Source organism: Anomaloglossus baeobatrachus, chromosome 5 (assembly GCF_048569485.1).
Source record: "Anomaloglossus baeobatrachus isolate aAnoBae1 chromosome 5, aAnoBae1.hap1, whole genome shotgun sequence".
Classification (NCBI taxonomy): domain Eukaryota; kingdom Metazoa; phylum Chordata; class Amphibia; order Anura; family Aromobatidae; genus Anomaloglossus; species Anomaloglossus baeobatrachus.
In genome coordinates this window covers 542,113,905-542,136,554 of record NC_134357.1, presented here as the reverse complement: position 1 = coordinate 542,136,554, position 22,650 = coordinate 542,113,905, and the positions used below count along the sequence as shown (strand labels likewise).

The 22,650-nt window shown below is 46.4% G+C and overlaps 1 protein-coding gene across 1 annotated transcript; it reads right to left on the bottom strand.

Annotated features, from left to right (window-relative positions):
- Nucleotides 1-1,241: 1,241 nt before the first annotated feature.
- On the bottom strand, nucleotides 1,242-19,883 carry LOC142312214 (uncharacterized). Its single transcript, XM_075351120.1, has 7 exons — nucleotides 19,841-19,883; nucleotides 7,491-7,569; nucleotides 7,182-7,361; nucleotides 6,972-7,095; nucleotides 6,791-6,888; nucleotides 6,503-6,593; nucleotides 1,242-2,630 (listed from the first exon to the last, which is right to left on the bottom strand). The coding sequence occupies exons 2-7, from the start codon at nucleotides 7,566-7,568 to the stop codon at nucleotides 1,444-1,446; spliced, it is 1,758 nt and encodes a 585-aa protein (XP_075207235.1). The 5' UTR covers nucleotide 7,569; nucleotides 19,841-19,883; the 3' UTR covers nucleotides 1,242-1,443.
- Nucleotides 19,884-22,650: the final 2,767 nt, after the last annotated feature.

Genomic DNA, 22,650 nt, shown 5'->3' with positions numbered 1-22,650 from the left:
GGAGGCCCTAAGCTGTATGTGAAGTGTGAATGTGGAACACCGGTGATTAACCCCCTCCTTACCCGAGGTGAATACCGCACCTTAAATAAGGTGCAGTACTCTGTGGTGACTGGATCCGCAGGAGCGCCACATATGTACAGTAAATGCACTCAATACTTGGTCGGGGCTCCTTTTACATGAATTACTGCATTAATGTGACGTGGTATGGAGGCGATCAGCCTGTGGCACTGCTGAGGTATTATGGAAGCCCAGGTTGCTTTGATAGCAGTCTTTAGCTGGTCTGCATTGTTGGGTCTTATGTCTCTTATCTGTATTGTTGAGTCTGGTGTCTCATTTTCCTCTTGACAATACCCCATAGATTCTCTATGGGGTTTAGGAGAGGAGAGTTTGTTGGCCAATCAAGCATAGTGATACTGTGGTTATTAAACCAAGTATTGGTACTTTTGGCAGTGTGGACAGGTGCCAAGTGTTGCTAGAAAATGAAATTTCTATCTCCAAAAAGCTTATTGGCAAAGGGAAGCATGAAGTGCTCTAAAATTTCCAGGTAGACGGCTGTGCTGACTTTGGTCTTGACAAAACACAGGGGACCTACACAAGCAGAACACATGGCTCCCCAAATCATCACCGATTGTGGAAACTTCACACTAGACCTCAAGCAGTTTGGATTGTGTGCCTCTCCACTCTTCCGCCACACTCTGGGACCTTATTTCCAAACAAAATGCAAAATTTTCTTTCACCTGGAAAAAACACCTTGGACCACTAAGCGACTGTCCAGTTCCTTTTCGCATTGGCCCAGGTAAGACGCTTCTAGTGTTGTCTATTGGTCATGAGTGGCTTGACACAAGAAATGCGACAGTTGCAGCCCATGTCCTGGATATGTCTATGTCTGGTGGCTCTTGAAGCACTGACTCCAGCAGCAGTCCACTCCTTGTGAATCTCCCCCAATTTTTGAATGGCCTTTTCTTAACAATCCTATCAAGGCTGCAGTTATCCAGCCTTGGTTTCCTTGTGCATCTTTTTCTACCACACTGTTTCCTTCCACTCAACTTTCCATTAATATGCTTTGATACAGCACTCTGTGAACAACCAGCTTCTATAGCAATGACCTTTTGTGGCTTACCCTCGTGGAATGTGTCAATGACTCTGCCTTCTGGACATCTGTCAAGTTATCAGTCTTTTCCATGATTGTGTAGCCTACTGAACTAGACTAAAAGATCATTCTAAATGCTTAGGAAGCCTTTGCAGGTGTTTTGTGATAATTATTTTAATTTTATGAGATAAAGATACTTGGCTGTAAGCCAAAATCATCAACATTAACAGAAATAAACACTTGAACTAGAGCACTCTGTTTGTAATAACTCTATATAAATATATGCGTTTCACTTTTTGTATTGAATTGTTGAAATAAGTTAACTTTTTTTATGATATTCTAATTTATGGAGATTAACCTGTACAATGGCTACTCCCTATGTGGGATTTTTGATGTCTAAGAAGGTGGAAATTTTCTTTAAAACATTTCCCACATTCTGAACAGGAAAAAGGCTTCTCACCTGTGTGAATTCTTTGGTGTCTAACAAGATGTAATTTATCTAAAAAACATTTCCCACATTCTGAACATGAATATGGCTTCTCCCCTGTGTGAGTTCTTTGGTGTACAACAAGATGTGATTTATTTACAAAATATTTCCCACATTCTGAACATGAAAAAGGCTTCTCACCTGTATGAATTCTTTGGTGTCTAACAAGATATGATTTAACTACAAAACATTTCCCACACTCTGAACATGAATATGGCTTCTCCCCTGTATGAGTTCTCTGATGTTTAACAAGATATGATTTATCTAAAAAACATTTCCCACACTCTGAACATGAATATGGCTTCTCCCTTGTATGAGTTCTCTGATGTTTAACAAAATATGATTTATCTAAAAAACATTTCCCACACTCTGAACATGAATATGGTTTCTCCCCTGTGTGAGTTCTCTGATGTGAAACAAGCAGTGATTTCTGTACAAAATATTTCCCACATTCTGAACATGGAAAAGGCTTCTCCTCTGTATGAGTTCTCTGATGTTTAACAAAGTGTGATTTCTCTACAAAACATTTTTCACATTTCAAACATGAATATAGCTTCTCACCTGTGTGAGTTCTCTGGTGACTAACAAGAGATGATTTCCAGATAAAACATTTCCCACATTCTGAACATGGATGTGGCTTTTCCCCAGTATGAATTTTCTCATGCCTAATAAGATTTGTTTTCCGGTTAAAATATCTCTCACATTTGGAACAAGAAAATCTCTTCTCCTCTGTGTTAATCTTTTGATGTTTAGCAAAAAATGTTTCAAGGAAAAAATTATTTCCATATTTTGAATGTGATGTTAGCTTCTTTGCTTTTAGATCATTTAGTTTTTGAATGCCTCTTTTGTGACTTTTATTTTTCTTAGTAGTCTTTAATGAGTCAGAAGATGGGACTGATTTCATAGGATCAGATGATTGACATTTACTGTGAAGAGATGATGCGATATCTGGAGTAATGGCATTCACTTCAACTGTATTCTGTGTGATTTCAAAGTCATCGGATTTAAAAATTGAAGATGTGAGTTGTCTCTCTGATCTCTTCGCACAGTCATCTGCCAATAATAGAGCAAATTATTATTTTTGAATTAAATATCCCTAAAATTTATATTTTTAACATTTGTACTCAAAATATCCATAGAAATAAGTTATGTTGTAAAATGGAGTTATTTACTAAGACAATGGCAGTTTACAGATTAATAGAAGATCTCATACCCTATTTCCCCTAAAATAAGACATTGTCTTATATATTTTTTTTGCCCTGAGAAAAGCACTAGTCTTATTTTCAGGGGGTGTCTTATTTTCGAGGAGACAGAGTTGGGGGTAAGTTAACCCCCCACAAAAAGCAGACACCCCCCCCTTCCCAGAATAGTCATACTTACCAGCCTCAGGCGTCTATATGGTTCCCAGATCACCGTGACCTCCCAGCAGGTATGCTGCATGCCTCCCCTGCGTCTGGCTAACACTTGCATAGATCAGATCACATCTCACTCACACACACCACGTTCCACATCATTGCTCCCTGTGATCTCCCAGCAGCTGTGCTCCCCTGCGTCTGGCCGACACTCACACATCAGAACAGAGTCACACATCAGACAGCATACACACACACACATCCGATCTCATACACACACACACTCACGATATCGCACATACTGGTACAATCGCGCACACACTCACAACATCCGGAGATACCACACGCTTCCGACCATGTGATCCTCCGGCAGGTCCTGGAAGGTCACTACACTGCACAATATCACCGCCGAGAAGCAAGCCATATCGCTGGATGTGGCGAGTGTGTGGATGCAATCTGTAGTATGTGTATATGTGATCTGATGTGTGTGTATGTGTGTGTGATCTGATGCATGAACCAGTAGAGCGTGGTGTTCCAACTGTTTGCTTCTTCTGTCTTCCAAATATTGGAATAAAAAGCCACCAATAAATATTATGTAGACAAATATGATACAAAAAAAAAACCTTCTACTCATCCCGTAAAAAAACAAACCCCCAATCAGGTGTCATAATAGTCACTAATCCTATAGATTAAATCACTGATGGGAATAATTGCCAAAATTGAGTCACTTTATGGGTTTTTCTGCCATTCTAAAATAAAACAATACAACAAATTTCCCCAGGGCACTGCTATATAACCATCTCACAAGCAGAGAGAATAAAATGTACAATCTGCTAGTGACAAGAAAAAAGTAGATAAATGTAAAAAGGAGAATTTGCTCTAAATGAGATTAGGAAAACTTGCTGAACCACCTATGTAAGAAAATCACATGTATTTATTACTTCAACCAAGAGGTATAGCAATTATGACGCTCTCATATACGATATAATACATCATTGTAACCAAGATATACTGTATTTTTCTCTTTATAAAACGCACCGGATTATAAGACACACCCCAAATTTAGAGATAAAAAAAAAGGTAATAAAAATGGGGTCAGTCTTATACTCCAGTGTTGTCTTACCGGAGGGGGGCAGCAGTGGTGGTGAAGCGGGGGTCACAGAATGCAGAGGCTGTGCTGGTGGCAGCCGCGCCGGGTCTGTGGTAGCAGCAGCGGTCAGTGGCGGCAGCAGCAGCGGGTGTGTGGTTGTAATGGCGGCGGGTGAGTGGTGGAGCAGGCCGGTGCGATGATTGTCCCAGTCTATCCGCGGTCCCGATTCAAATGATGGCGCCTGGAGTGGCGCATGTGTACTACCAGTGCATTTGTTCTACCAGTAACGTGGGAACCCCCTATATTTCCAGTGACAGATCTGAATAGGGGCTGGTTTTGTGTGGGATAGGTAAAGGTTTTATTGGCAACATTTTGGTGTACATTACATTTTTTTATTCACTTCCAATATAAGGCTGGGATCACATTCTTGTGTGCTTTGCTGACCACTTACATTGGGGTTTCCATGTAATTCTCCCAAAATGTGGTTTAGAAAAAATCCCTCAATGGAACCCCTCACTATAATGAAGCACATGGAGACACTTTGGATTCCAATTGGCATCTGTTCTGGTGTTTTCAATCTTTTTAGGCATGCACAGAACTGTGGTCATCAACACATGTGCACTAAAAAAAAAGATGCCTAAAATGAAGGGACACTGCCGGAATAGACACCAGATGGAGTCAAAAGTGACACCATCTGACTCATTATGGTGAGTGGTTCTGTTGGGAGGTTTTGTCTGAATCGCAATTGAGGATTTACATGGAAACCCCGACATAATCGCTCAGCAGAGCACAGGATAAATGTGAGATGAGCCTTATTCCGATTTCTGGAAGACCGATTAAAGAAAGAAATAGCAGTACAAGAATAGTTTTATTTCAATGCAGTTTTCCGTGCAGTATTCGATAACTTTATTCTTTGATTTACTACGATTAAAGCAATACCAAATTTATAAAGTTTTTTTTATATGTTACTACTATCACACACTATAAAGACTTTTTTATTTAAATAAAAAAAAAATTAAAAAAATGTTGTCGTCAAATTCTGTAAACTATAAGTAGAGATGAGCAGGCCCATGGAAGTTCAGTTCAGCTGAAGTTTGAAGTAAGATCAATTTTGGACCCGGGCTTGACCTGAACCACAATGGAAGTCACTAATTGGGCTGTTCAGGTCTCTGCACATACATACAGCCATAAAAAGATCACTTCTGGGGGCAAAAAGGGGGGGAGGGGGTCCATTTTTTTTTTAGGTGCACACTACAGCTGTTGTTACTTCCAGTGCAAGCCATTCAAACACTGCACGCAGCTCGCACTGAGCGTACCCGAGCATTGCGCCGCTGAGGCTAGTGATGTTCATATGTAAAGCTTTCAGACTCCGAATCTGATCTCTGTTTTTTGTGTAAAGTCTGTGTTTGGTCCGAACACCGAACCTTGGGTTCGCTCATTTCTAGCTACAAGTTTTATTTTTGTGTGAACAGATCTGTATGAGAGCTTAACTTTTGTTGAACGAGTTGAAACATTTTTGGCACCATTTTGGGGTAAATAAATTTTAATCGCTTTTTATTTTTTTGTGTGCCAATAAGATGAAAAATGAGCCAAAAAATGTCACTGTTTTGGCAAAACGGCTTTCATGATTTGTTTACAATGTTTTAAAAAATTATTTTACTTTGTTTACACATTTTTCTTAACATTTTTCTCTTAGTCCTACTGTGGAATATGAATATTTTTCATTTTGTCTGCTATTCTCATACACTGCAGTATTTGTGCACTGCAGTGCATGAGACCAGTCAGTTTTTCATTGACTTGGCCTGTAATATCCTACTTATGGCAGGATCCAACATGCCACTATGCCCTAAGGTTATCGGATGACCATGGGTGGAGAGCAACTATCGGCACCCATGATCACTATGCAGTTAAATGCCGGTATCGTGATTGACAGTGACACTTAATGGCTTAATCGGACTGAATCAGTTCCATAACTCAGCGGGACCGATGCAGCAGGGTGCCAGCTGTCATATTCAGCTGACATCTGAGGCATTTTCACCTCTGGGGGGTGTTCTACACACTTAATCCTCATGGTGCTAGGATTCTAAGAAGGAAACAGCACCATTACCCTCCATTTTGTTTTAGAGCCCCATGATAATATTTTTTACAAGTGATTTTCTAAAGCTGTGGAATTAAATTGTGGCATATAAGTGAGTAAAATTAATAAATAACTTGTCAGCACATTCTACGTACGCTGTTATTTAGCTTTGTAATTTCTAGATCAGAGTAGGTAAGGGTCAGCATCTTTTAATTCCAGAGATAGGAGGATCTTCCAGGATGTAAGCTCTATAGAAGAAGAGTATTCACTGACCAAAGTAATATGAACAGTTCCAGGTGGAAGAGAATGTTGTGGTCTATGGCCGGACTACACCACCGATAAAGCAGCTACAGCCGGTGACTGAGAAGAATCTGTGACTTCTCTACAATTAGTGGTTACTACTCACCTGGGTAGCCATATGTAGGAATCTCATCTTTACACCGCTCATCACCCCTCACATATGTCTCTGTAGTATTAATATGGGTCAGATCTTCAGCCTGAAACAAATATTGTAAAAGTCACAGACAGATGGAGAAGTCACATCTATGATCAGCTCTAATCCTGCCATCTCCACCGTTCTCATTACACAAGTATAAAACATATAATACTGGTGGATAAAACAAGACTGAGCACAAGACCTTCACAGCCGTCTACACATCATAGGGAGATTTCATGACACCTTCTCTCCATCTACCTGATGATTCTGAGGAACATCTGGATCTTCTTGTTTACAGTCCTGTGGAAGAAGAGGACGAAGACATCTCTCTGGTGTTGTCCTCTTACTGGATAGAGCTGGAGGAAACACATACAGGGACTGAATTCATTCCTTACATACAGTTAATTAAAGGCAGTGTGTATTTAGTCCTGTCTATTACCTGATGATGTGATGGTCTGGGGAACCGCCATCATGACGTCCTTGTACAGATCTTTGTGTCCTTCTAAATACTCCCACTCCTCCATGGAGAAATAGATGGTGACGTCCTGACACCTTATAGGAACCTGACACATACAATGATACCGTCATCCCCCGATCCCTTCATAGCGTTACTGTATAATGAATGTCCCAGCATTCCCAGCAGTGTCACCTCTCCAGTCAGCAGCTCAATCATCTTGTAGGTGAGTTCTAGGATCTTCTGATTATTGATGTCCTCATGTATCGGGGGGTGAGGTGGAGGCCCCATGATTGGGTTCAGGGGTCTTCCCCATCCCTCAGACACAGGGGCCTGACAGAGCTCACTAGACGTTTTCTTCACTACTGTGTAATCCTGGTTATGGAGAGACACAGTAAGAAATCTCACTACAGACATTTCCAGAGTCCTCACCTCTCCAGTTCTGTCCATCTGTTATTTCCATAGATAAGAATGATGTAATGTGACGTCATCAGAATCTCTCACCTCTCCAGTAAGCCGGAAGAGGATCTCTAGGGTGAACTGCAATATCCTCTCCGCCATCTTGTTCTTGTCCATAATCATCCTTGAGAAGTAAAGAAAAAATGCTCTTAGCCTCTTCACCCCAGAGCCTGGTTTTCACCTTCCTGACCAAGCCAACATTTTCAATTCTGATCAGTATCGTAAATTCAGAGAAACTTTTGCAGTTTTCAAACTTGTATTTTTATTAACTCTGGCATAAGCTAATTTGTACTAGTTCATATATTTATTGCTTATAGACTGCAGATCAAAATTCAAGAACAACACTCAATTTCCGATCATTGTGTTGTCCTATGTGATTATATCCTAACAGGAGTAAACTCACAGTATTTTAAGCTTATTTTATAAATTGAATTTATTTGAAAACACATAATAAAAATGTAAATGAGATAAATCAAAACGACACTGATCAAAATTAGACTGCTTTCACACTACGTTTTTTTAACATGCGTCCTGAACATTTTTTTAACGCAAAAACGGATCCAGTACAAATGCGTTTTCATTTCAATGCATTTGCAATGGACTCGCGTCAACACGCATTCACATGCGTTTGCGTGCGGTACAGTCAGGATCCAGTGACTTGCAGTAGTTAAACGTTTTTCAAAAACGCTACTTGTAGTGCTTTTGAGCTGCGTCCAAATACTGCACATCACTGGATCCTGACTGTACCGCATGCAACCGCATGTGAACGGTGGTATGCTGATAGACAGGATCCTGTTTGCTCTACTGAGCATGCCCAGAAACCAGCCTGGCGTAATCACCGAGTCTCTCTCTCTCCCCCTCTCCCTCCTTCATCTGACTCCTGATCATATGACTCCAATGCCCGCCCATAAACTGCAAGTGAAAGGATCCTGTAAAATAACACTTGCGTTTGCATGCGTTTCTCTTTGGAAAAACAGGATCCACTTTTGCTGCAAAAAAAGTTCAGGACCCATGTTAAAAAAACGTAGTGTGAAAGCAGACTTAGAGAACACTTTCTGATACCTGCAAGTTATTGGTGTTAAGCCACACCTCCCAACTTTTGGCGGAGCGCGCTGCGTCAAATTTTGACTACGCCCCTTGCCACACCCCTAGCCACACCCATTTGGAAGTAAGGGTCATTCAGCAGTTGCCCCAGACTGTTCGTTAATAGTCATAGCAAACAGAATTTTCTTATATTTCTATGTGTCACTATATGACATGTTGCTTGTTTGTGCCTATAAAGCCATGTTCACATGTTGCATAATTTCAGGGTTTTTTTGTTTCTGCCGCTGTCTGCACCAAACTACACAATAACAATCTTTTCTGATTCTTCCATTTTTGCTGCGTTTTATCTACCTTTTTTCCATTAATTAATGCCTTTTTGGTTCAGATGTGAATCTGCGTTTTTAAGTGTTTTTATATTAGAGAAGCTTTTTCCTGGGGTTTTTTTAAGCTCCACATAGAAACCTCCAGAGAAAAAAAAGCATCAAAGCTGCAGAGTTCAGCGACGTCTTCTCATGGAATCACATCCACTTTACTTGGTTAATTACACACAGCAGAATAAATGTGCAAAAAAACCAGCAGAAAAAATGCAGCATTTACACTACATGGGAATATGGACTAAATGTCCAAGCAAAGTGGAGGAGACGTCATGAAATCTCTGCCCCTTTTGTGTCTGAAGACGCCGCTGAACTGTGCGGATTTGGTGTTTTTTTTTCCTTTATAATCTTCAGGATTCACATCTGCCCCAAACATGTGTCAAAAAAGGGACAACGCATAAAAAATACCGCAAACACACAATAATCAGAGAAGATTGTTATTGCGCTCGTCGCGTGGACACCTGCAGAAAAAAATACAGCATATACGCTACGTGTGAACACGGCCTCAACAATACATGGGGGTCATTCCATGTCAAGTGGACCAGTGGTCCCCACTCGACCTTCTCCGATTTTGCTGAAAATTTATAAGGATGTACATGTATGTTTGAAAAGAGGTTCTGTAAATTTTTAGGGCCAGGTCTCAAATACATTGGGCACTGTTGACCTTTCACTGGGGGTCCCACCAAGCCTGTGGCTTCAGCTAAGAGGATTTTGCAAACTTTGGCACATAGCCATTAGAGTTCTATACTGGCTATGATGCTGAAATTTGGCATACTAGCTCAACTTTTGCTGCTAAACACGATAAAATTATTACCGGCTATGACAAAACAATATTTTGGCCGCAATTTTGTGTCAAAGTAGCTTGTAAAACGCCTCGCATAAAATGTATGCCTAACTTTGCCCATATATAACTCCAGACCAAAAACCAATAGTAACTGGTGCTTTGCCCTGTACAACAAACATCTACATGACTTTGCATTGCTGCAATATCACGGTCAAAGCATATGTATTTGTGGAAATATTCACACCCACATATGATGAAAAACTTAAAAAAAACAAATTTTACCTATTTTTAGGTCAAATTTCTCAAAAAGGGTACCCCTAAAATATATTAATTCTGATATCATTAGAAAGAGCACATTTTTCTCTACAAGGAGAGAGGGGAGAGAGGAGAGAGAGGAGAGAGGAGAGAGAGGAGAGAGGTGAGAGAGAGAGAGGTGAGAGAGAGAGAGGTGAGAGAGAGAGAGGTGAGAGAGAGAGAGGTGAGAGAGAGAGAGGTGAGAGAGAGAGAGGTGAGAGAGAGAGAGGGGAGAGAGAGAGGGGAGAGAGAGAGGGGAGAGAGAGAGGGGAGAGAGAGGGGAGAGAGAGGGGAGAGAGAGGGGAGGGAGAGGGGAGGGAGAGGGGAGGGAGAGGGGAGAGAGAGGGGAGAGAGAGGGGAGAGAGAAGGGAGAGAGAGGGGGAGAGAGGGGGGAGAGAGGGGAGAGAGAGGGGAGAGAGAGGGGAGAGAGAGGGGAGAGAGAGAGGAGAGAGAGAGGAGAGAGAAGTCTTCTGCGACCTGTGGTACTACATACTTGCCCTGGGGCCAGCCTCACTCTCGGGAGGCTACAACAACTGACTGCATCTACCATCAGCCCCAGGCACTCCCTAAACTGCAGTGGCAGTCACCCCCTGACCGCAATTACCGAGAGTGGCGTCATGATCCTCACTGAAGTTAAGGCTGGTTTCACACTACGTTTATTTAACATCCGTCCATAACGTTTTTTTAGCGGACAAGCGGATCCTGCTTTTACTGCAAAAAACGCATGCAAACGCATGTGTTATTTTGCAGGATCCGGTCACTGGATGTTTAGGGGCGGGCATTGGAGTCATGTGATCGGGAGTGAGGGGAACTAGACTGGGAGCCGGCTTCTGACAGCTGCAGACGCTGGTAACCAAGGTAAACATCGGCCTTGGATACCCGATATTTATCTTGGTTACGAGTGTCTGCAGCTGCTAGGAGCAGGGCTGCCTGCACACGTAACCAACGTAAACATCGGGTAACTAAGATAAGTGGTTACGCGATATTTACCTTGGTTACGAGTGTCCGCAGCTCTCAGGTGGGAGAGGGAGGGGGAGGAAGGGGGAAAGACAGAGATAGAGAGAGAGAGGGTGAGGGAGGGAGGAGGAGAGAGAGACAGATCACGCGAGACTGGTTCTGGGCATGCTCAGTACTTTCTGGGCATGCTCAGTACAAAAGCAGGATCCTGTCTATCAGAACGCCAGCGTTCACCTGCGTTTGCGTGCTGTTTAGTCAGGATCCAGCAATTTGCAGTATTTGGACGCAGCTCAAAAACGCTACAAGTAGCGTTTTTGAAACATGTTAAAAAACTGCAAGTCACTGGATCCTCACTATAACGCACGCAAACGCATGTGAACGGATGTTAACGCGAGTCCATTGCAAATGCATTGAAATGAAAACGCATTTGCACTGGATCCGCTTGTCCGCTAAAAAAACGTTATGGACGGATGTTAAATAAACGTAGTGTGAAACCAGCCTAACCTGACCTACCCGTGGCCAGAAGATTCCCTGCACTGTGGCGTCCCCGAAAATGATCAGCGCTCCTGGGGCGGGACATTACCTTCAGAATATTTAATTCAATAATTCACCGAAAAGGACATAAATTCAGAAGAAAAAAAAAACCTCACCAGAAAAAAAGCCAGCAGCCAACACAGGTCAAAATGGCAAATGCACTCGTATTTGCCATTTTGACCCGTGTTGGCTAGTGGCTTTTCTGATGAGTTTTTTTATTTTCTTCAGAAAATTTTGTTATAATCTCTCTCTGTGCTACAGTCATTGCTGTTCTCTAATTATGATCATCACGTGTTGGGCAAAATAAAGGTTTTATTGTGATAAACTGTTGATATTTTATAATACACTGTTCTAGTGGCATGATGTACCCCTTACAAATAAAACCCTCAAATGTTGATCAATATAAATGACATAATTTCTGAAAAAAGCAACTGACCATACATTGTTCTAGACTTTTGATATCCAGTATATGTCAATTGTACCATGTCCTATGCAATTTGTCTCTTTTCTAATTTCATTCTACTTTCATGTGTGTTGTAATTTTGATTGATTTCATCTCTCCTATTTAGACAGATAATTTCCTAGTTTGTTGTGTTAGCTCATTTTTTACTCACCACCAATCGTGTTTTGACCTTCATGATCTGGCCATTTTTTGCAATTCTAACCTGTGTCACTTTATGATGTACCGTATTTCTCGGACTATAAGACGCACTTTTTTCCCCCATATGTTGGGGGAAAGTGGGGGGTGCGTTTTATAGTCTGAATGTAGGGCTGCGGGGAATGAGGGTACTGTGGTGGAGCGGGTCATCTGGGGCATGAGCAGGCTGCAGTGACCACGTGGACCCGCTCATTTCATATGCCCGCATCCTCCCGTCCATCTCCTAGCACTGAAGCCGGCGCTGACAGGTGGGCGGAATGATGGGCGGGGGGTGCGCGCATAATTAACAAGCCGGCCCGCATGATCACCCCTGGCAACTACAGCCTGGAGTCATCATGTGCGGCTGTATTCACTGTCCCCCACGCATCATCATCAGCGTGGGGTGCAGTGAATCAGTATACTCACCAACAACGATCCCTGCAGCATCGCAATCTCCTCCTGTCTGCCGGCCGCGTCTGTATGTGGAGACTAGCAATGCGCACAGCCATGACGTCATCGCTGTGCGCATGTGTCCACACGCAGACGCGGCCCACACAGACAGGACGAGCGATGCTGCAGGGATCGTGGCTGGCTCCACACAGGTCAGCGGCGCCGCTGCTGGCACAGACGGGAGGAGGAGCGATGCTGCATGGAGCGAGGAAAGGTGAGTATAAACGTTTATTTTTTTTTGTGTGTCACAGGATGTGGCCATATAGTAGGATAGGGGTATATAGCAGGATAGGAGCACATAGCAGGATGGGAACACATAGCAGGATGGGGGTATATAGCAGAATGGGGGTATATAGCAGGATGGGGGTATAAAACACTATGCGGCCATACACCAAGATGGGGTATATAGCAGGATGCGGCCATATGCCAGGATGGGGTATATAGCAAGATGCGGCCATATGCCAGGATGGGGTATATAGCAGGATGGGAGCACATTCCAGGATGGCATTATATAGCAGGATGGCAGTATATAGCAGGATGTGGGCTATACCAGGATGAGGGATATATATATATATATATATACACATATACTAGAAGGTGGCCCGATTCTATGCATCGGGTATTCTAGAATTTACGTATTGTGTAGTTAATGTATGATTTTTGTTATATATATATATATATATATATATATATATATATATATAGATGTTGTTGTGTGTAGTTACCAAGTGTTTGTGTAGGGCGCTGTACATGTTCTGGGTGTTGTCTGGGTGTGACAGGGGGTGAGAGCGGTGTTGTATGTGTGTTGCGTGTGTTGCGTTGTTTGTGGAGCGCTGTGTGTCTGTAGCGTTGTGTGTGTGTGTTGCGCGGTTTGTGTGGGTGTGGTGTGTTTTGGGGGGAGGTATGTTTTGTGCAATGTGTGTGTGTTGCGTGGTATGTGCGTATATTTATGTATGCCGCGGTGTTTGTGTGTTGGGTGTTGTGTGTGTGCAGCGTTGTCTGTGTGTGTGGGTGTCTGTGTACGGCGGTGTTTGTGGTTCCCAGTGTGTGTGTGGTGTGTTGTGTGTGTGTGTGTTGGGGGGAGGTGTGCACCTCCCATCGTACTCCATCCCCCATGCTGCGCACCCCCCATCGTGCTCCATCCGCCATGCTGCACACTCCCAAACGTGCTCCATCCGCCATGCTGCGCACTCCCAAACGTGGTCCATCCGCCATGCTGCGCACTCCCAAACGTGCTCCATCCGCCATGCTGCGCACTCCCAAACGTGCTCCATCCGCCATGCTGCGCACTCCCAAACGTGCTCCATCCGCCATGCTGCGCACTCCCAAATGTGCTCCATCCGCCATGCTGCGCACTCCCAAACGTGTTGTGTGTGTGCAGCGTTGTCTGTGTGTGTGGGTGTCTGTGTACGGCGGTGTTTGTGGTTCCCAGTGTGTGTGTGGTGTGTTGTGTGTGTGTGTGTTGGGGGGAGGTGTGCACCTCCCATCGTACTCCATCCCCCATGCTGCGCACCCCCCATCGTGCTCCATCCGCCATGCTGCGCACTCCCAAACGTGCTCCATCCGCCATGCTGCGCACTCCCAAACGTGCTCCATCCGCCATGCTGCGCACTCCCAAACGTGCTCCATCCGCCATGCTGCGCACTCCCAAACGTGCTCCATCCGCCATGCTGCGCACTCCCAAACGTGCTCCATCCGCCATGCTGCGCACTCCCAAACGTGCTCCATCCGCATGCTGCGCACTCCCAAACGTGCTCCATCCGCCATGCTGCGCACTCCCAAACGTGCTCCATCCGCCATGCTGCGCACTCCCAAACGTGGTCCATCCGCCATGCTGCGCACTCCCAAACGTGCTCCATCCGCCATGCTGCGCACTCCCAAACGTGCTCCATCCGCCATGCTGCGCACTCCCAAACGTGCTCCATCCGCCATGCTGCGCACTCCCAAACGTGGTCCATCCGCCATGCTGCGTAGTCCCAAACGTGCTCCATCCCCCATGCTGCGCACCCCCCATCATGCTCCCAGCCTCCCCCAGCATCAGCCTCCCCCTCCCAGCCTCCCCCAGCATCAACCTCTCCCAGCATCAGCCTCTCTCCTCCCAGCCTCCCCCAGCATCAGCCTCTCTCCTCCCAGCCTCCCTCCTCCCAGCCTCCCCCAGCATCAGCCTCCCCCAGCATCAGCCTCTCTCCTTCCAGCCTCCCCCAGCATCAGCCTCCCCCAGCATCAGCCTCTCTCCTTCCAGCCTCCCCCAGCATCAGCCTCCCCCAGCATCAGCCTCTCTCCTCCCAGCCTCCCCCAGCATCAGCCTCTCTCCTCCCAGCATCAGCCTCCCCCTCCCAGCCTCCCCCAGCATCAGCCTCCCCCAGTAGCAGCCTCTCTCCTCCCAGCCTCCCCCAGCATCAGCCTCTCACCTTCCAGCCTCACCCAGCATCAGCCTCCCCCTCCCAGCCTTCCCCAGGATCAGCCTCTCTCCTCCCAGCCTCCCTCCTCATCAGCCTTCCCCTCCCAGCCTCCCTCAGCATCAGCCTTTCCCAGCATCAGCCTCTCTCCTCCCAGCCTCCCCCAGCATCAGCCTCTCTCCTTCCAGCCTCCCCCAGCATCAGCCTCCCCCTCCCAGCCTTCCCCAGGATCAGCCTCTCTCCTCCCAGCCTCCCCCTCCCAGCCTCCCTCAGCATCAGCCTTCCCCTCCCAGTCTCCCCCAGCATCAGCCTCCCCCTCCCAGCCTTCCCCAAGATCAGCCTCTCTCCTCCCAGCCTCCTCCAGCACGCCGTGCTCCTCTGCCGACACTCACAGATCCGATCGCATACACTCACACACACCCAATCGCATACACTCACACACACCCAATCGCATACACTCACACACACCCGATCGCATACACTCACACACACCCGATCGCATACACTCACACACACCCGATCGCATACACTCACACACACCCGATCGCATACACTCACACACACCCGATCGCATACACTCACACACACCCGATCGCATACACTCACACACACCCGATCGCATACACTCACACACACACACACTGACGATATCGCACATCCACGCTCACACTCACAACATCCGGAGATACCACATGCTTCTGGCCATGTGATCCTCCGGCAGGTCCTGGAAGGTCACAACAGCACAGTATCGAGGCCGAGAAGCAAGCGATATCTCTGGATGCTGTGAGTATGTGGATGCGATGTGATGTGTGTTTGAGGTGTGTGTGAGAGTGAGTGTGAGCCGGTGTACACTGGTAACTATGATACACATCGGGTAACCAAGGGACCTTAGTTACCCGATGTGTATAATGGTTACCAGCGTTCACGGCCTCCGTCAAGATCCCAGCATCGCAAGGTTATGTCTGGCGCTGCTGGGATCGTGACGGAGCCGGTGTACACTGGTAACTATGATACACATCGGGTAACCAAGGGACCTTAGTTACCCGATGTGTATAATGGTTACCAGCGTTCACGGGCTCCGTCAAAATCCCAGCATCGCAAGGTTATGTCTGCGATATCCCAGGATGTTGTGAGTGTGTGGATGTGATGTGTGAGGTGTGTATGAGAGTGAGTGTGATCTGATGTGTGTGTGTGTACTCACCTGGGAGTCAGAGCTCCGTGTCAGTTGGGCCAGAGCGAGCGTGCATTGCGTGAGGGGGGCGGGGCCTGCAGAGAGCCAGGGCGAGAGGCCAATCCGTGTGGGGGGGGGCGGGGACATGGCGAGCCCAGCGGCCAATCAGCTTTGTGTCACCGTAAGGACACAATTTTGGAGCATGACAGACAGACAGACAGACAGAATAAGGCAATTATATATATATAGATATATATATATATATATAAAAAAAAGGCAGGAGGATCATTACCAGGATGGGGTACCCGAGTTAGAGAATTTGGGGAGATTACCCCCATAACAGTGTCAGCAGCAGATCATCGCCCCATGATAGTGTGTCATGACCACATTTTTTGCTTAAAATTTTATTTTCCTATTTTCCTCCTCTAAAACCAGGGTGCGTCTTATGGTCCGGTGCGTCTTCTAGTCCGAAATATATGGTAATAACCCTGGAACGCTTCAACAGATCAGTGATTGTTTTTAGTGACATATTGCACTTCAGGATAGTAGTAAATTTAGGTTGATATTTTTGCGCTTATTTGTGAAAATATTGGAAATTTGGTGAAAATGTTGCCATTTTCAAACTTTGAATTGTATGCCCTTAAACCAGAGAATTATGCCACAAAAAATAGTTATTGCAGGAAATGGCCAGTATGCGCCAACTGTGGCTGCACAGTTGGTGTCGATTAATTATTTTAGTGGAAATGGTAATTTTTTTTTTATTTATACATTTTTTTTATTATAAAATATTTCCTAAAATGTACTATACAACCCGTGTCGGCATCGCTTGCCTTCATCATATACATACCGGTGTTTATACAAGTGTGGTATAAATACATTTGTTCACTTCAACACTCACCTACGGAAGCAGTGGAAAATTAATTGAAAATTTGAAAACTTATTTCACAAGAGTAACAGGAGAAAATGGATGATGCAATTTGTTGTGTAATTTCTCCTGAGTACGTACATACCCCATATGTGGTGGAAAACTACTATTGAGGCGCAGTACAAAACGAAGAAGGGAAGGAGCGCCATATTGGAGGGCAGATTTAGTTGGAATGGTGTGTGAGTGCCATGTCACATTGGCAGAGCCCCTGAGGTGCCAGAACAGCAGAAACCCCCCACAAGTGACCCCATTTTATACAGTTAGGTCCAGAAATATTTGGACAGTGACACAAGTTTTGTTATTTTAGCTGTTTACAAAAACATGTTCAGAAATACAATTATATATATAATATGGGCTGAAAGTGCACACTCCCAGCTGCAATATGAGAGTTTTCACATCCAAATCGGAGAAAGGGTTTAGGAGTCATAGCTCTGTAATGCATAGCCTCCTCTTTTTCAAGGGACCAAAAGTAATTGGACAAGTGACTCTAAGGGCTGCAATTAACTCTGAAGGCGTCTCCCTCGTTAACCTGTAATCAATGAAGTAGTTAAAAGGTCTGGGGTTGATTACAGGTGTGTGGTTTTGCATTTGGAAGCTGTTGCTGTGACCAGACAACATGCGGTCTAAGGAACTCTCAATTGAGGTGAAGCAGAACATCCTGAGGCTGAAAAAAAAGAAAAAATCCATCAGAGAGATAGCAGACATGCTTGGAGTAGCAAAATCAACAGTCGGGTACATTCTGAGAAAAAAGGAATTGACTGGTGAGCTTGGGAAGTCAAAAAGGCCTGGGCGTCCACGGATGACAACAGTGGTGGATGATCGCCGCATACTTTCTTTGGTGAAGAAGAACCCGTTCACAACATCAACTGAAGTCCAGAACACTCTCAGTGAAGTAGGTGTATCTGTCTCTAAGTCAACAGTAAAAAGAAGACTCCATGAAAGTAAATACAAAGGGTTCACATCTAGATGCAAACCATTCATCAATTCCAAAAATAGACAGGCCAGAGTTAAATTTGCTGAGAAACACCTCATGAAGCCAGCTCAGTTCTGGAAAAGTATTCTATGGACAGATGAGACAAAGATCAACCTGTACCAGAATGATGGGAAGAAAAAAGTTTGGAGAAGAAAGGGAACGGCACATGATCCAAGGCACACCACATCCTCTGTAAAACATGGTGGAGGCAACGTGATGGCATGGGCATGCATGGCTTTCAATGGCACTGGGTCACTTGTGTTTATTGATGACATAACAGCAGACAAGAGTAGCCGGATGAATTCTGAAGTGTACCGGGATATACTTTCAGCCCAGATTCAGCCAAATGCCGCAAAGTTGATTGGACGGCGCTTCATAGTACAGATGGACAATGACCCCAAGCATACAGCCAAAGCTACCCAGGAGTTCATGAGTGCAAAAAAGTGGAACATTCTGCAATGGCCAAGTCAATCACCAGATCTTAACCCAATTGAGCATGCATTTCACTTGCTCAAATCCAGACTTAAGACCGAAAGACCCACAAACAAGCAAGACCTGAAGGCTGCGGCTGTAAAGGCCTGGCAAAGCATTAAGAAGGAGGAAACCCAGCGTTTGGTGATGTCCATGGGTTCCAGACTTAAGGCAGTGATTGCCTCCAAAGGATTCGCAACAAAATATTGAAAATAAAAATATTTTGTTTGGGTTTGGTTTATTTGTCCAATTACTTTTGACCTCCTAAAATGTGGAGTGTTTGTAAAGAAATGTGTACAATTCCTACAATTTCTATCAGATATTTTTGTTCAAACCTTCAAATTAAACGTTACAATCTGCACTTGAATTCTGTTGTAGAGGTTTCATTTCAAATCCAATGTGGTGGCATGCAGAGCCCAACTCGCGAAAATTGTGTCACTGTCCAAATATTTCTGGACCTAACTGTATATTACACCCCTCAATGAATTCTATTCCGAGGTGCAGTGAGAATATTAACACTACAGGAGTGTCACAAAATTGTCACAGTCCCCAGAGTCCATCTCACCCTCATAAATAACAACCAAAATCTGCCCTCACTAAAATTTGGTCCAGGTGCGAGCGTTCTTTTCATCCTTCCTCCATTTCATCTAAGCTACAATGAGGAAGTCAGAGCCGCCTCCATTATATCTGTACTGAGGGAACATTACACTGTGACGGGGCAGAAAGGGGCTGAGGGCAGAAAGGGGCAGAGGACCGAGGGCAGAAAGGGGCAGAGGACCGAGGGCAGAAAGGGGCAGAGGACCGAGGGCAGAAAGGGGCAGAGGACCGAGGGCAGAAAGGGGCAGAGGACCGAGGGCAGAAAGGGGCAGAGGACCGAGGGCAGAAAGGGCCAGAGGACCGAGGGCAGAAAGGGCCAGAGGACCGAGGGCAGGAAAGGGGGCCGAGGACCGAGGGCAGAAAGGGGCAGAGGACCGAGGGCAGAAAGGGGCCGAGGACCGAGGACAGAAAGGGGCCGGGGACCGAGGACAGAAAGGGGCCGAAGACCGAGGGCAGAAAGGGGCAGAGGACCGAGGACAGAAAGGGGCCGGGGACAGGAAAAAGGCCGAAGGCAGGAAAAGTGCCGAGGGCAGGAAAAAGGGCCGAGGGCAGGAAAAGGGGCCAGGGGCCAAGGGCAGAAAGGGACCGGGGGCAGGAAAGGGGCCGAGGAGGGCAAAAGTGTTTCCTCACTTCCGGCCTCTCATAGTTGGGGCGTCTGTATCTATCAGAGGAAAAGGAACAAAAACCTCACGATTCATAGAAATCAGCGAGAGAAAAACCCCAAGAAAGTCTCAGAGCTGAAGGGGTTAATGCCCCTGCCCCAGTAATGGGGAATCTCCACATACCTCCTCCTGCAGAGCCGCACACTAGATATATGGCTGCTCTGTGTTTCCAGGACCTGTGATGATGTCACATGGAGGGGAGGAGTCAGGGGTCACATGGTCAGCTCCTCAGTGTATGCAGGACTCTGCTGTGCTGGGTGTCATGGTGGTGGGTGAGGGGAAGGTTATGTGTGGGGTCAGGAGGGGTTAAGGCTACATGCGCACGCTGCATCTTTTTGTGTTTGTGTGTGCCTTATGGCCAGTGTGAATATGAGCTTACAAGCTCTATGTATACCATCTCACACTCCGGCTCACTTTTTTGTTTATGTAGTTTTTCTGTATTCAGTACAAATATGGTGCGGCCTCCCTCTCAGCGAGCTGGACATTTCATTCTTCATTCATTCATCCCCCTGACTGTGTGTGTCCTGTTGGGACCCGGTCACTCTCGGCCCTTAGCCACATTGAGGCCTATTTTAGACCCATGGTAAGGTTTTAACCCCTTCAGCCCCCGGGCGCTTTTCGTTCTTGCATTTTTTGTTTTTTGCACCCCTTCTTCCGAGAGCCGTTACTTTTTTATTTTTCTGTCAATCTTGCCATATGAGGGCTCATTTTTTTTGCGGGACGAGTTGTAGTTTTAAATGAAACCATAAGTTGTACCACATAGTGTACTGGAGAACAACAAAAAAAAAATCAAAGTGTGGAAAAACTGCAAAAAAAGTGTGATCACACAATAATTTTTGGGATGTTTTATTCACCATGTTCACTATATGGTAAAACTGATGTGTGGGTGTGATGCCTGAGGTCGGTGCGAGTTTGTAGACACCAAACATGAATAGGTTTACTTGTATCTAAGGCTAAGTTCACATTTCCGCTAAAATGTATCAGTCACAATCCGCTGCTCTTGTAAACAACGGAATCCATTTAGCGGATTCCGTTGCTCCCATAGACTTGTATGAGCGGCGGATTGTGACTGATGATGCTGCGGTGCACCCTCCACCCGACTGATCAGTCGTGGAACGACTGACCGCCGGACAGGAGGAACGCAGCATGTAACGTTTTTTGAGCAGCGAGATCCGTCGGATTTCGCTGCGCATGCTCTCTGGCTCCCTGCACACGTCACCAGCTTTGGTTGGTTACCCGATATTTACCCTGGTTACGGTGCAAGGAGCCAGCGCTAAGCGGTGTAGGCCCGTAACCAAGGTAAATATCGGGTAACCAAGGTAAATATCGGGTGCTTTGCTACCCGATATTTAGTCTGGTTATGTGTGCAGGGAGGCCGACACTTCCCCGCTCAGCCCCGCCCCCTCCCGCACATGTATGTACACACACACACACACACACCTGTCCCCAGCCATGCAGACAAGCACTGCCATTGACACCCTCGTCTGGCCCCGCCCCCCCGCTCAGCTCCGCCCCCTCCCGCACTCCGCATGTGCACACACATACATACATACACACACACACACACAGATACACCTGTCCCCAGCCATGCAGACCACAGCACTGCCACTGACATCCTCAGCGCCTGGCCCCGCCCCCCGCTCGGCTCCGCCCCCTCCCACATTCAGCATGTGTATACACACACACACACACACACACACATATACATACACACACACACATATACACACACACACCTGTCCTGCAGTCCCTGCGGCACTGACGTCCTCAGTGCCACGGCCCGGGGCTCGGCTCCCCCCCCCGAACTCCGCCCCCCCCGCACACAACGGAATCCGACAAAGAATTCTGTTCTTTGTCATCCGTTGTACAGCGTTGAACAGCGCATCAGTCACATGCGTCAAGCGACGCATGTGACTGATACAAAACAACGGAGATGTGAACTTAGCCTAAGGGGTTAAAAAAAATCATGAGTTTGTGTGACGCCCTGGACCAGCCAGGGGTCACAGGTAATGACATCACCACTCCCTACACCCCGGTTAGGTACACCTAAGCTAGACCTGAAATCCTTGTTGCCTTCCTCCAGGGGCTGATGTCCACACCAGGGGGTGGAGCCAGGCGGTTGGTCTCCGCCCACCAAGGAGTTCACAGTCCTGGAGGCGGGAAAACAGAGGCAGTTAGAGAGTTTTGGAGAGGAGAGAGATTAGGTTTGGAGTTTGAAGTAGAAGGAGGGAAAGTAGTGAAAGAGGAAAAGTGACAGTTTGAAAGCCTGAAGTTGGTCCGGGTGTGTGCCCCGGACCGAGACAGCAAGGTTGGCAGACGGCGGTGACCGTCTGCAGTGGAGGCTGATCGGAGTTGCCGTGAGGACCGTGGACGGGTGGTGGCCCGGCGGTACCGGACCGGTACACAAGGAGAAGCCAGCACCATTGGCAGGGGCCTTTCGGATCCCGGCAAGGCTTGGAGTCGCCGTGAATTTTCCAAATCTGTCAGTGAAGGGGACCTCCGGGTCTCCAAACAACTAAGTCCCGATTGAAGGCAACAGTCCAACCGTATGAGAGAGACACCGCCACCGCCAAGGCACCAGTTTCTCAGGGCCAGCGCCTGCGGGCAAAGAGGGGCTCCTCCGGCCCATATCCAAGTCGGGGAGCGGGTAACCGGTGGGAACCCATCGCTACCAACATTGAACATAGGTGCAGGGAAAAGAGACAGTCACCGTTAACTACCGGGGAAAAGCAGCAGCAGCCGTCCGTGGGAACCGTCTTTCCAGCCGTGTGTTTTACCGAGAACTGTGTCAACGTCTCAGGCTGAGTGAGTACCACCGTGCCGTACGGCACAGCGCTGCCCCCGCGACCCTGCACCTCACCAGGCCCCGCACCCGGCCTGCCATCCATCCCTACCCCATCACCGGGCCCCGGGACAACCAAACCCCCTACCCA

Excerpts from the sequence above, each read along its gene's own strand:
- LOC142312214 (XM_075351120.1), bottom strand. The coding sequence starts at position 7,568 with ATGATTATGGACAAGAACAAGATGGCGGAGAGGATATTGCAGTTCACC. Across the intron at positions 7,362-7,490 it reads TCTTCCGGCTTACTGGAGAG|GATTACACAGTAGTGAAGAA; the intron begins GTGAGAGATTCT and ends CTCCATAACCAG. Across the intron at positions 6,889-6,971 it reads CCAGACCATCACATCATCAG|CTCTATCCAGTAAGAGGACA; the intron begins GTAATAGACAGG and ends TGTTTCCTCCAG.